The 15,431-nt window shown below is 44.7% G+C and overlaps 1 protein-coding gene across 1 annotated transcript in view; it reads left to right on the top strand.

Annotated features, from left to right (window-relative positions):
• Window positions 1–15,431, top strand: part of LOC139542563 (disks large-associated protein 4-like) — a 171,239-nt gene that overhangs the window by 126,306 nt on the left and 29,502 nt on the right. Inside the window, exons 2-4 of the mRNA XM_071348147.1 lie at window positions 11,957–13,236; window positions 13,545–13,786; window positions 14,990–15,155. Of these exons, the coding sequence (XP_071204248.1) occupies window positions 12,037–13,236; window positions 13,545–13,786; window positions 14,990–15,155 (1,608 nt within the window). The 5' untranslated portion in view covers window positions 11,957–12,036. The remainder of the gene's footprint in view (window positions 1–11,956; window positions 13,237–13,544; window positions 13,787–14,989; window positions 15,156–15,431) is intronic.

Here is a 15,431-nt window from a genome sequence, read left to right as displayed (position 1 = left end):
TACTGTAAACTTTGATCTCGGGTGATTGATTGTGACTTCTACAATCTTTGTCCCTGCATGGCATTCATATGGTTGTAATGTGAAGCCTCTGTACTCGGCCTGTCCTCAAGCCTCAAAGATTCCCATCTCATTCTGGTCCGCTTTTCTTTTTTCCCGTCAGAGTCCTACAGATGTTAGCCAAATTCATGCAGTAGTACAGTATGTGCAAATGCAATCTCAAGATTGGATCTTTGTTGTCAGGCAATGTTCAGAAGCTGGAATGAGACATTACAGAATTAAAACAGTAATGAAAAAGAAGCCAGAACCAGAATACTTGAGGATTTTGTAAGTAAATTGCCAAGGGAGAACTTTCAGCCTTTCCCCTAATTATACTTCAGTGCCTGCAGTGCTAAATGAAGGAGAGGGGAGAGCTGCATGGGGATTGCTTTAATGGGCAAAGCGTTGATGAGTGTCCTATAAACACCAAATGTTACTCGCTCTGAATATTTCAACAGGGCTTAGCATTTTAGAACGTCTCCCAAGCTGTAACAATGAGAGCCGTTGGCCCTGGATAGAGACGTGCGTGCCACCACAGAGTCCCAACAGATCCTGTGCAGGCAACTCAAAGCCAGGGTTGAATGGCTGTAGTGCTTGCTATAACACATACCCATGAGTAGTTTGCCCTGGCTGGCTATCTTTAAACCAGGCCTTCTGTCATTCTCTAACTACCTCTCTAGCTATCCATGATGCCCAATCAAAATGGGCCCTGAAACCTTTTAACACTCACTTTATACAATACATTAACCACCATTGTCTTCATGGAACATCTGTACCATATGGTTAATGTTCTGATCTACAAGCCTTACAGGGGAAATCATTATATTTATAGAATTTTCCATTAGGCTATGTTGTATGTACCATCTTAAATAAGCATGCTCCATTCAAAAAAATGTAGAACTAGGAATAGATATAGCCCTTGGTTCACTCCAGACCTGTCTGCCCTTGACCAGCACAAAAACATCCTGTGGCGTTCGATAGCCCCCGTGATATGCAACTTTTCAGGGAAGTTAGGAACCAATATACACAGGCAGTTAGGAAAGCTAAGGCTAGCTTTTTCAAACAGAAATTTGCATCCTGTAGTACAAACTCAAAAAAGTTCTGGGACACTGTAAAGTCCATGGAGAATAAGAGCACCTCCTCCCAGCTGCCCACTGCACTGAGGGTAGGAAACACTGTCACCACCGATAAATCCACAATAATTGAGAATTTCAATAAGCATTTTTCTACGGCTAGCCATGCTTTCCACCTGGCTACCCCTACCCCGGTCAACAGCCCTGCGCTCCCCACAGCAACTCGCCCAAACCTCCCCCACTTCTCCTTCACCCAAATCCAGATAGCTGATGTTCTGAAAGAGCTGCAAAATCTGGACCCCTACAAATCAGCTGGGCTAGACAATCTGGACCCTCTCTTTCTAAAATGATCTGCTGAAATTATTGCAACCCCTATTACTAGCCTGTTCCACCTCTCTTTCGTATCGTCTGAGATTCACATAGATTGGAAATCTGCCGCGGTCATCCCCCTCTTCAAAGGGGGAGACACTCTAGACCCAAACTGTTACAGACCTATATCTATTCTACTCTGCCTTTCTTAGGTCTTTGAAAGCCAAGTTAACAAACAGATTACCAACCATTTCGAATCTCACCGTACCTTCTCCGCTATGCAATCTGGTTTCAGAGCTGGTCATGGGTGTACCTCAGCCATGCTCAAGGTCCTAAACGATATCATAACCGCCATCGATAAGAGACATTACTGTGCAGCCGTATTCATCGACCTGGCTAAGGCTTTCGACTCTGTCAATCACAACATTCTTATTGGCAGACTCAACAGCCTTGGTTTCTCAAATGATTGCCTAACTTGGTTCACCAACTACATCTCCGATAGAGTTCAGTATGTCAAATCGGAGGGCCTGGTATCCGGACCTCTGGCAGTATCTATGGGGGTGCCACAGGGTTCAATTCTCGGGCTGAGGCTCTTCTCTGTATACGTCAATGATGTCGCTCTCGCTGCTGGTGATTCTTTGATCCACCTCTATGCAGACGACACCATTCTGTATACCTCTGGCCCTTCTTTGGACACTGTGTTAACTAACCTCCAAACGAGCTTCAATGCCATACAACTCTCCGTCTGTGGCCTCCAACTGCTCTGCAAATAAAACGAAATACATGCTCTTCAACCGTTCGCTGCCCGCACCTGCCCGCCTGTCCAGCATCACTACTCTGGACGGTTCTGACTTAGAATATGTGGACAACTACAAATACCTAGGTGTCTGGTTAGACTGTAAACTCTCCTTCCAGACTCACATTAAACATCTCCAATCCAAAATTAAATCTAGAATCGGATTCCTATTTCGCAACAAAGCATCCTTCACTCATGCTGCCAAACATACCCTCGTAAAACTGACCATCCTACCGATCCTCGACTTCGGCGATGTCATTTACAAAATAGCCTCCAACACTCTACTCAACAAATTGGATGCAGTCTATCACAGTGCCATCCGTTTTGTCACCAAAGCCCCATATACTACCCACCATTGCGACCTGTATGCTCTCGTTGGATGGCCCTCGCTTCATACTCGGCGCCAAACCCACTGGCTCCAGGTCATCTACAAGTCTCTGCTAGGTAAAGCCCTGCCTTATCTCACCTCACTGGTCAACATACACCCGTAGCACGCGCTCCAGCAGGTATATCTCACTGGTCACCCCCAAAGCCAATTCTTCCTTTGGCCGCCTCTCCTTCCAGTTCTCTGCCGCCAATGACTGGAATGAACTGCAAAAATCTCTGAAGCTGGAGACTCTTACCTCCCTCACTAGCTTTAAGCACCAGCTGTCAGAGCAGCTCACAGATCACTGCACCTGTACATAGCTCATCTGTAAATACCTCATCCAATCTACCTCATCCCCATACTGTATTTATATATTTATCTTGCTCCTTTGACCCCAGGATCTCAACTTGCACATTCATCTTCTGCACATCCTACCATTCCAGTGTTTAATTGCTATATTGTAATTAATTTGCCACCATAGCCTATTTATTGCCTTACCTCTCTTATCCTACCTCATTTGCGCATGCTGTATATAGATTTTTCTACTGTATTATTGATTGTATGTTTGTTTATTCCATGTGTAACTCTGTGTTGTTGTGTGTCGAACTGCTTTGCTTTATCTTGGCCAGGTCGCAGTTGCAAATGAGAACTTGTTCTCAACTAGCCTACCTGGATAAATCAAGGTGAAATAAAATAAAATAAATACAAATAAATGTATGGGCAATGAAGTGCTATGCTGGGTATGGCAGGCATGCAGCATTAGGCTGTCATACAACGAAGTGTAACGCTCGTCAGGATCGGACCAAAATGCAGCGTGGTTTGAATACATACTTTTTTATTATGTAAATGAAGACGGAAAACACTTGATAAACTACAAAACGACGTGAACAGACCTGAACTTGAGAACATAAAACATGAACGCACGAACAGGAACGAACGAAACGAAACAGTACCGTGTGGCGAACAAACACAGACACAGCAACAATCACCCACAAACAAACAGTGAGAACAGCCTACCTTAATATGGTTCTCAATCAGAGGAAACGTAAAACACCTGCCCCTGATTGAGAACCATATCAGGCTAGTTGAATGAACCCAACATAGAAACACATAACATAGAATGCCCACCCAGCTCACGTCCTGACCAACTAAACAAGACTAAACAAAGGAAAATAAGGTCAGGAACGTGACACGAAGCTCTCACTACAATCACCTTGTCAGAGCCAGACTGCATCAACTTTGTAACCCTTTTTATTTTCGATTAGTCACTTCAACCTGTATATTGCTCTCTCTCTCAGTGGTGGTTAAGATGTCAGTGAAACACAACACAATGCTTGTTTAGGACACAATGCTTCCTGAGGGTGGAAACAGGATGTTGTTATATAACTCAGTGTCGTTATGTGCCATTTCCATCACCAGCAGCAGCCAGCGACCCTCCCCACGGCCCATTCAGTGACACACAAACGAAAAGAGACTAGCTTATTTTTTTTCTTGTATCAAATAATGCAGACTCTGTGGAAGATAGTCAAATCTTGCTTGTTTACAACTTCAGTCTCAGATTCGTCCTTTTCTAACCATAATCATATCTGAGCTAGAAATGGGGCTCTTGAATAAAGAACACAATGCTAATGGTTCGCCTCTTATTAGCCCTGTCATCCTCAGCCTTATCTGGGTCTCTGCCAATCCCAGGGCATACAGCTGGGACTGGCTCTAACAAAAGGAGGCAGTTGTGACAACGTTTTTACAGAAACAAGTGACTGGGAGCTACTTGCCTAACAATGGGACTAATGGCGTGTGTGCTCATATGTAAAGTGTCAATCCTGTGTGAATAGGGGCTTAGTTAATTTTGGAAGGATTATCGATTTTGAAGTGAAATGTGAATGTGAATGTGTTAATATATTAATGTGTGAATGTGTTAATCGTTCTGATTTGCTATCTTTGAGACCCAAACCTTGGCCAGGAATCGCCTTACAATAAATTACTGATTCACTCGACATAAACAACAATTCGACCACACAATCACAATCCATTAGACCACACGTGACACAATTCCAAAGCATTTGGGTGATTTATATACAAACTTGAAGCCAAGGTCTGAGTGAGAGGGAGCGGATAAGAGTGAGAGAAGGAAAGAGAAAGGGAGGTGATTATTTTGGGAGTGTTTTCTAAAGCCGATGCCCAGCAGGCAGCTGTATATTCACCTCTGAACAAGGAGCTGTTGCTGGATCAATACCTCTGTCCTCACCAAAGGCTGAAAGGGAAGTGCACTGCCACTGAGCAAATTCATTAAAGGCCTGGTTAGTGGCACAGCACAGTGGGGTTTGGCTGGGTGGCCAGTCTCCACTGGCTGACAGGTTCAGGTCTGAAAAATAAAGTTCCCTTTAGACAAATATACTGCTTTGAAAGGATTTGTGTAGATTGACCTGTGTACTGTATGAACTTGAATAAAACTTGAAAACTAGATCAAGATTAAATCTTCAGAATGATTAATAAGATAAAAATCCCATGATCCTTTTAGTCTGTCACGAGTTGTAAGGACCCAATAAGAACTCCAAGGAGAGCAGAGTCTCCACACAGTCAAAACCAGTCCAATGGCCAGTTAGCAGTCTGCTAACCCTGAAGAACTGGTTCTGTTGTTCAGCACCTACCTTTTTATTAGCGTCTCGCTAATAGGCCTAGTTAGTGTGCCTGTTTTACAGAGCTAAACTAAGCAGGCTACTCTGCTGCTGGAAGAATAAACCCACTCTGACTCTTTTGTAGTCCTCAGATCAGACGCTTCATCAAAGAAGTCCTACGCTAAGTTTGTTAATTTTTCGCCAACCTGTTCCCGCTCTCTCATCTTATTTGCGCCAAATGAACTCAGTGTGATGCAAGCTCTTTAAGGCCACGCAGAGAGGCAGTCGACAAAAAATGTGCTTCCAAACTAAGCCTTTACAGAATATATGTTGTGTGCTGCAAAGCTTGAATTGAAAAGACAGTGTTTGTGTGTGTGTATGTGTCAATGCGTGTGTCAATGTGTGCGTGTGGCCTTTTCTTAAAATAATCTCCTCCATGCGCTGTCTGTCTATGATTAGTAACAGTCACACTGTTCTCAGCCTGCTGAAGGACTAAAGTCACTTGAAATTCAGTGGTCAGAGTTAGAATCTTTTGGACAAAGGAAATCATTTAAAATCTTGTGTGCCTCTGCCTCGTAATCATTAGACTCCAAAATTGCAATGTTGGAATCCATATCAATTCCTATGGACTACATTTCTACCAGATTATCATTTTTCATCAAAGAGTAAATAATAATAATGAATATCCTGATCAGTGACAGGTTTCCTACCTTTTCATGTGTGCAACGTGATTCTGTCAGAGATGGTGGTGGGCAGACTATCAAAGGCCCCTCTGATTGAACTGTCACTTTGACCTGGTTAAATAATTATCGAGGACGTTGAGTCAATGTCGAACTTCAAACAGTGCTAGGCTATATGCAGGAATGTGAATAAAAAGAGATCTCTGTCTCTTTGATTTCATATGTCTCTGTAGATGATGTGGGAGCACACTGCACAGCAGTAATATCATGTCTGAACGCTTTTCTATAGTACATCCTATCAATTTGTTGGCTTACACCACACACTAGTAGTTCACAAACCGGCTGAATTTCAGTCTCCAAACAACCATAAATGAACCATTACACAATCCATCGACTCCATGTTATACACCAAGAGAAAATATTACATTCTCAGGTGTATCCACTGATGCCGCATAGTTCTACAGCATGTAGAAGCTTAGTTCAAACTCTTGTCATGTTCAAACTCTTGTCATGTTCAAACTCTTGTCATGTTCAAACTCTTGTCATGTTCAAACTCTTGTCATAGCACCATAGAAGGTAGACATAAGCAGAAGTGTGATGTTCTCTCAGGGTAGAATGGTAGAAACAGTGGCTGACACTGGGGGTTCACTAACGAAAGTAAATGTCAGCCAGGTGTGGGTTGAAGGTTGCTGATTAGGCTTGGTGCTGTCTCTGTGCTCTACTCATCATTGGAAACCGCACCAATGAATAGGGCTACATAGGGCTGTATACCAACTGAATAGTGATTCTCCCTCTACCAATCATTTTCCTCCTCATACACAAGCAGTTCTCGTAGTACACCAACAAATATACATGTTTACGTATGCACACACACACACACACACACACACACACACACACACACACACACACACACACACACACACACACACACACACACACACACACACACACACACACACACACACACACACACACACACACACACACACACACACACACACACACACACACACACACACACACACACACACACACACAGGTGAACAGCTTGCTGCTGAAATAGACCCAGCAGTCCTGTCACTCAGGGGAAGTGTTACATCTCTTTTACCGTTGCAGACAGGCCACAGCTCCCATGACACTTACGCTAAGCCTGTGCTTCCCCACTGTGTGTGAGAACTGGTGATGGGCATTTAAAGCAGCCTGAGCCCAGGGGGATCTTCCGTCTACTTGATAATTATCTCTGCGCCTGTGGTCCAGGTTCCATACACAGCCAGCCTGACCCTGGGACGGAGATGCACGGGACTGCAGCACTTCGCACCATCTTTACATAGAGCCTAGAGTGCTGTGATGTGTGTGTGCGTGCGTGCACATGCTTGTGTGGGTCTACACATGCATTCACACTGTGTGTGTGTGTGTGTGTGTGTGTGTGTGTGTGTGTGTGTGTGTGTGTGTGTGTGTGTGTGTGTGTGTGTGTGTGTGTGTGTGTGTGTGTGTGTGTGTGTGTGTGTGTGTGTGTGTGTGTGTGTGTGTGTGTGTGTGTGTGTGTGTGTGTGTGTGTGTGTGTGTGTGTGTGTGCGTGCGTGCGTGCGTGCGTGCGTGCGTGTGTGTGTACACGTGTGTGTGTGTGTGTGTACACGTGTGTGTGTGTGTGTGTGTGTACACGTGTGTGTACACGTGTGTGTGTGTGTGTTTGTGAACGTGTGTGTTTGTACACGTGTGTGTATGTGCCTGTGCGTCCGCGTGGCTAAGGCAGATGAATTACAGCAGCCTACAGTATATTGCGGTGAAGCCGGCTGTATTTGTCTAGGCGTTGTTCTGCTTCAGCAAAGAGACAGACTGAGATAAGTGAGAGCTCTCCTACAGCAGAGTGGGTGTATGAGGTTAGATAAAGGAAACAAACCCCAAACTAATGTTGTGGTAATTAAATGTGAGCGCTACATGCTCAACTCCCAGGCAGGATTTCCAACTGTGCTGTCAGAGGGAGATGCTGAATGACCGTGCAGTGAAGCTGTGTTCAATGACACAATTCCCACTGGGCACACACTGGTTGAATCAACGTTTCCACATAATTTCAATGAAATTACGCTGGACTAACTTGGAATAGACGTTGAATTGATGTCTGTACCCAGTGGGTTACTACTCCTCTACGCAGCAGCTTGCTTGATAAGCATTAATCTCACATAAATATGGTATTTTTATACTTTTTAATGTCATGTTTACAGATCTTTAAGAATGAGCAGGTTAATCTGAGATACTAGAAAAAAATGACACCAAAAACTCAGGCTACAACTAGTTTTCCTGTGCCCACAAAACAGTTCCATCATCAATTTCCTCAGCATGATTTAGGCTTCCAGCTGCATGCGCGTGAGTCATTATGCCAGAGCCTTTTTGCCAGGTAGATCTGTGACGTCAGAGGCATCAGGAAGAGAGAACCAATAAACAGACAGACTTGTCTAGACTGACTGTTGCTGTGGAAACCGCTATCCGTATTGACATACAATTCCATGGCAGGAGAATACGGCCATCATTCATCAGCGCTTTAGGACCCCCTGTCTCTTGTCTCAGAAAGGTGATGTCACAACAGCCAACCAGCAGAGAGAGAGGATCCATCAGCTCTGCTTTACACTAATCCCTGATTCCCTGAGCGCTATACTATCACCTCTGTATATGGTCAGGTTACGACAGCCAGGAGAGATGACTGAGGTCAGGATACAGAATATCACATCTGCTCCTCTGTTCGTCCCCATTTGAGACACTGTAATAGCTTTGAAGTACTTCATTGGGGTGACAACCTGTGTCTGCCTTACGTCGGTGTTTGTTCTATTCCCCATGTTAACCTCTGTGAGTCTCTGATTCTACTTGTAGTTTACCTTAAATTAGTACAAGGTGATTGTGGCAGCAGAGGCCTATGCACCAAACCCAGTACATCTGGGCAGACAGCCTACACAGTGGAAGACAGGGTTGCACTCTCTGCAGTAAAATGCACAGTTTATATTTGCATTGCTAAATAACCTTAATAAAATCATAAGTTAATAGCCTTTAAAGTTCAGTCAGACAGTCATTTTGTGCTTTAATATGCAGTGACCTTTAAAAGACATACAAGATTAAGCACAGATGGTCAATTTACATTTCTCACTTCATTTAGTCATATAAAGAGAATCATGTCATTTTGATGAGCAGAGCATATACCAGTGTGTACTAAATAATTCTACACCCTGAGCTCAGTTGGGAAGCACTGATGCGTTCAAATCTCTGGCCTAGCCTGTATGCCGTTGGTCTGTTCTGTAGCTCCCCCTGGTGGTTAGTTGGAAAACCGTGCTGACATGGTGATGTGTGTTACAGGAGAAGATAAGTTACGGTCCCCTTCATCTGCTGGTAGAGGGCAACTCCTCTGTCTTTTGCAGTGCAGTTTGGTCTAGCTATATCAATAACATCGTTGTAGAAGTGCTGTGTGACACACAATGTATTTTTAGTTAGTGCTTCACAACAGTACTTAAAAGATCTAAGGACACATTGAAAATAGTTAATGAGCTCCAACTCTATGTTCATTTGCTTACAGTGCCTTCAGAAAGTATTCACACTCCTTGACTTTTTCCACATTTTGTTGTGTTACAAGGTGGAATTAAGATGGATTTAATTGTTTGTTTTTTTCAACGATCTACACAAAACTACTGTCAAAGTGGAAGAAATATTCTATCATTTGTAAAAGATATATTGAAAGATAAAGCACTAATATATCTTTATTAGATAAGTATTCATTCCCCTGAGTCAACACCAGTGGCGGTCGGAGCCGTTTAAGATGAGGGAGGACAAAAAATGTTTTATGAGCATGGCCTTATTTCAATTACAGCATATTGGATGACTGTCATTCATATTCCATTCACCCAGCTCAATGTAACAAATCAAATCCAATTGTATTTGTCACATACACATGGTTAGCAGATGTTAATGCGAATGTAGCGAAATGCTTGTGCTTCTAGTTCCGACAATGCAGTAATAACCAACGAGTAATCTAACCTAACAATTTCACAACAACTACCTTATACACACAAGTGTAAAGGGATGAAGAATATGTAATGTAGGGTATGTAAACATTATATTAAGTGGCATTGTTTAAAGTGGCTAGTGATACATTTTTACATCAATTTTTCAATTATTCCATAACAGTGATAGGTTTAGGCTACCTACTACATGATACTCAAATTTTCCCTATACCCAACATGAGGTTGCTGTAACCTAGCCTATGAATGAAAGTTTACAACGTAGGTGCGTGCACAGGTCGAGAGAAATTTGAGTAATCAAGGTGACCGACATTGACACATTCAATACCACCTTGCACAATCTTGCCTGCATCTAGCTCATCTAGGGTGTAATCATTAGTCCAACAGTTGCAAAGGAGAGTTTCTATTGGACAAATTCAGTTATGTTTATGTTTTTCAACAGAATCAGCGGAATGAATACACCCCTGATCACACGCAAACAGTTCACTTTCATAGCAGCCAGATCGTTGTATAATTCCTTCTTGCATCTACGCGCATCTTACCTTTTCCCTTCGCTTGTGGACTTCAGTGCACAACATATCAGCAGTCAGTGACCAGGCGAAATAACCTTTCCAAGCCAAACCCTCTGTTTGAGCCGGGTGTTTGAATAGTCTAAACTAGCTAGCTAGCTGCATTTGCTAGCTAAGTAAGTGAAACAAAAAAAAAAATTCATGGAATATGTGCTTCTACACCTGCATTGCTTGCTGTTTGGGGTTTTAGGCTGGGTTTCTGTACAGCACTTTGAGATATTAGCTGATGTACGAAGGGCTATATAAAATAAACTTGATTGATTTGATTTGAATATAGCTAGCTCGCTCTCTCGCATCTCCTTCATTTTTGAAGAAATTAATTTGTTCAAAACTGTTCAACTATTGTCTCTCTCTCTCTTTGAGTTAACTACTCACCTCATTTTATGCACTGCAGTGCTAGCTAGCTGTAGCTTATGCTTTCAGTACGAGATTCATTTTCTGTTCCCTTGATTGGGTGGAAAACATATCAGTTCATGCTGCAATACCTCTGATAGGTTGGAGGACATCCTCCAGAAGTTGCCATAATTACTCTGTAAGTCTATGGAAGGGGATGAGATCCACGAGTCAATGTGCCCAGAGGAAGATGGAAACTAGCTGATGATGCTACTGTAGACCTTCATTGCAAAACAATGTGTTTTAAACAATTATTTGGTGACGTGAATAAATTTAGTATAGTTTTATCTAAAAATAGATACAATTAATGTTTCACTATTTTTATGAAATTCACCAAGGAGGATGGTCCTCGCCTGCCTCCTCTGAGGAACCTTCCCTATACAAGTTAGAATCACCTTTGGCAGCAATTACAGCTGTGAGTATTCCTGGGTAAGTCTTTATGAGCTTTCCACACCTGGATTGTGCAACATTTGCCATTATTCTTTTCAAAGCTCTGTTCTTAAAGCTCTGTCAAATTGGTTGTTGATCATTGCTAGACAACCATTTTGAGGTTTCGCCATATATTTTAAAGCATTATTAAGTCAAAATTGTAACTCGGCCACTCAGGAACCTTCACTGTCTTCTTGGTAACCAACTCCAGGATTTGGTCGTGTGTTTTAGGTTATTGTTTGGTGGAAAGCACACTGAACCAGTTTTTCTTACCTTATAGATAATTGTATTTTAGGAGGTACAGAGATGAGGTAGTCATTCAAAAATCATGTTAAACACTATTATTGCACACAGACAGTCCATGCAACTTATGTGACTTGTTAAGCACAGTTCTACTCCTGAGGCTTGCCATAAAAATGGGGTTAAATACTTATTGACTCAACACATTTCAACTTTTCATTTTGTATTAATTTGTAAAAAAAATTATAATCATTCAAATACATAAAAGACATAATTCCACTTTGACATTATGGGGGTTTTGTGTGTAGGCCAGTGACAAAACATCTCAATTTAATCAATTTTAATGAGAAGCAATACAACTCTTATCAGCCCACTAACTCTTACGTTAACGTCCTCTTTCTCATACTGTATATTCTAAAAGATATCATATTCCTCTCTGTTCCAGGATGAGCCCTCCAGGGCTGTAAACGCGCCCCAGCTGGAGACATGTTCTAAGGGCAGCAGCAGACCTGCGCTGTGACAACCATGAAAGGGTTAGGACCCAATCGCAGCCGTCACCTGTCGGACTCCTGTGAGCCATCGGGGGCCCCAAAGAAGCCACTGTACCCCTTGACCTCTGACGCCCACGGCCCCTTCCTTCTGAGCCCCACCATGAACCACTACGGCACCCTGGACCCCCACCAACTCTACCAGGGCCCCAACCCCCAATCCCTGCCTTCGGAGTGCCTGCTGCCCCTCAACCAGATGTCCAACAGCAGCACCTTCCCCCGCCTCCACTTCACCTCCCAACAAGAGCAGGCTGACTACTCCCCGGACTACTCCCAGGGCTACATGGTCCCTGCCGGGGGTGGGCCTGTGGGCAGCCGGGCGGGCACCCTGTCCACCTCCATGTCCATGGGCCTGGGTCTTAGAGGGGCTCCCATGATCACCAGTGGATCAGTTACCATCTCCTCTGCAGCAGCGGCCAAGATGAACCGGCTGCCATCTAACCTGTTGGACCAGCTGGAGAAGCACCTACCTCTGCAAAGGGATGGCTTCAGTACCCTCCAGTTCCACCGGGGCAGGGTGGCCAAGCAGCGCAGCGAGAGTCCCGGACGTATCCGTCACATTATGCACTCTGTCCAGAAGCTCTTCAACAAGTCCCAATCCCTGGAGGGCTCGGTGGTCAAGGGCAACATGAACAGCACTACAGGTGGAGGTGAGGAGGGGACCAGGCAGACCCGCAGGAGTAAGAGTAAAGACAGGGCTAAGACTGAGACGCTGAAGCAGCAACCTAGCAGGCAGAATGCACTGGGACTCTGGAGCTCAGACAATGCCCTGGAGAGTGACACCACCACCAAAGCTGGCACTATCGCCATGGGCTACCGTAACCCACTTAGCATGATGACGTTAGGCAGGGCGGTGTCGGACAGCCAGGCCCCTCCCAGGCACCTCCCACATGGCTACAACACCATCTCTGCTCACACACTCAAGGCCTCCAAGAGCAGCAGCGACCTGAAGTACCTGGCCTACCCGCAAGCGCTGGCAGGGACCAGGGGAGGGGAGCTGGTGGGAGGAGGAGGCAGGGAGAGCACCCTGGTGAAGAGAGGCTCCTGGTCCACACTGACCCTCAGCCAGGCCAGGCAGGTGCTCCAGAAGGGTTCAGCCACAGTCAACAGGACGCTGCTCAAAACCAAGTCGTGTCACCAGGACCTGACCTGTCAGTACCTCCAGGTAGGAGGCCAAGTGAGTATTATGCAGGCAATAGCATTCACTGCACCCACTAATTCCCCTCACAGCTTTACTGTTCCCTGAAATTAGGAGATTTGTTTTAAAACCTAATTCATTTGAATCCCTTTCTAACTACTGCAGCAGCATCTTGACATTTACAGTCTATAATCCCATTATTCAAATAGTTTCATTTCAAATACACAAACAGTACATTCACATGAAATGACCCATTCAAGGTCTCTCTCATTAAGCTAGTTAAAAGACTGTGTGATAAAGTGGAGTTGAAGGTTTGGTGACTCATTGTGGCCTCATGCTGTCTGTAGATTCCCCTGGGGGACTGGAGTGCTACGCTGGGGGGCCGGGGCCGGCCCGGGGGTCTGGAGATCCCCTGCCGGAGGATGCGTAGTGGCAGCTACGTCAAGGCCATGGGGGACGTGGACCAGGACAGCGAGGAGTCTGAGGGAAGCCCCAAACCCTCACCCAAAACAGCTGCCCGCCGCCAGAGCTACTTGAAGGCCACCCATCAGTCCCTGAGCGAGCAGCAGCCTCCACCACCTCTGCACAAGTGAGTGAAACAGCCTCAGGAGGAAATATGCATGTAGATCATACTGTAGTTAATACTGTTTAGATATGTCTCGGCTGAGGGGTTTGTTTCTCCTTATCAATCTATGTCATGACAGAACAGATAACATGGGATGTCCGAGGGAACGTATTTTATAGAGAAGTAGCTACAGACACCCTGCATGGAAACCTGCCTGCTCTAAAAGAGAGTTGAATATAACAATACAATTCAATTAAAGTGGCCACCACAAATGGACAGCAGGGGGCAGAATCCTGACACTGATGTGGAACAGTTTCTACAGTATATGCAAGGTAAAACCTGCCGGCTGCAACATTGTTCATTAGGAGTACATATCAGCTTAACATGTTCTTAGGGGATGTTCATTTATAGGAAAAGGTAATTACCTACCAGCAACAGGTAACCAAAAGTTTCCATTTGAGGTCAAAAAGGTGAAATTTTTTGTCATGTTCCCCACCACCCAAACCGGCAGGCCTCGCTGTTACTCTCTCATGCTGAAGGATAATGGGGTACTGTGGTCTCCGCTACAGAGTGCATGCTCAATGCAGCATTTGGCCAGGTCAGTGTCTTATGGAGGGGGGCAGCACGGCCCTCCACTCACACATGCCCACCGCTGCTGCCGCTTCTCTCTAACCACCCCAGTGCTTTGTGTCGTGCCCCTTCCCACGCCGCATATATTACCAAGTGCTCCGAGTGGTGTGTTAGTATCCCAGCCACAGCCAATCCAGTCATGTCTCTCATTATAAGCCACTGATCCCCCATACAAACCCCTTCCACCCTCACCCCGGCACACACATTCCCACTAACAGGTGCCTTCTTGAGAGACAAGTCAGAACAGAGGAAACAATCTCTCCGTCTCAGCAGATTCCATTAATGATTACAAAGCAAAAAAATAACTCAAATTTGCTCCCTTTTGTTTTGATGTTTACTGACGACTCAATGTTTCCTCTGTGCTGTCATTTTGATACCCAGCTACACCCCAATATCCTCTCATCTCACTGGTATTTAATCTCACAAAATCACAAGAGGTTTGGGGAAGGTTCAAAGCATCCACTGAAAATTGATGCTCCAGCACCAGCGGTTCTCATCAACCCAAGACGTCACGTTTCCTCCCCACCCTTCATCCAAGTATTTTCCATACTGTTGAGGGGTAATTTCAGCAGCTAATTCTCCCCCCTTTCCCTGTAGCTGTCTCCCCTCTCTGAGAGAGCTCTCTACCAATCGGAGCCTGGACAACCTGGACTGCTTGGTGAGCCCAGGAGAGCCCCCGATGGCCATGCGGCACTGGGACGATGGCAAAGACTTCCACCAGAGCTACTCTACCCTGGGCAGGGGCATGATGAGCAGTGGGCAGGTATGTAAGTCCACTCTCTCTATTACTCAGGACACTCTTCATCAGGGTCTAAAACAGGCCTGTCAGTGTGTGTGGGAATAATACCCCCATACAACAAATACAACAGAAGTGTGACAGATGTAGGTACTACTGAATAAAATGAATTATTCATAAAGAATGCCCTCAGTCAGTGCAAAGACCTTCAGTGTGGACAAGCTTCAAGCCTGAAACAACAACCAGAAATGAATAGGATGTTGACAGCATGGTGCATTGCAGAGCCAGCAGAATCCTCTGTCT

The sequence above is a fragment of the Salvelinus alpinus genome, chromosome 17 (genome assembly GCF_045679555.1).
Source record: "Salvelinus alpinus chromosome 17, SLU_Salpinus.1, whole genome shotgun sequence".
Lineage (NCBI taxonomy): Eukaryota > Metazoa > Chordata > Actinopteri > Salmoniformes > Salmonidae > Salvelinus > Salvelinus alpinus.
This window is presented reverse-complemented; position numbering and strand designations above follow the sequence as displayed.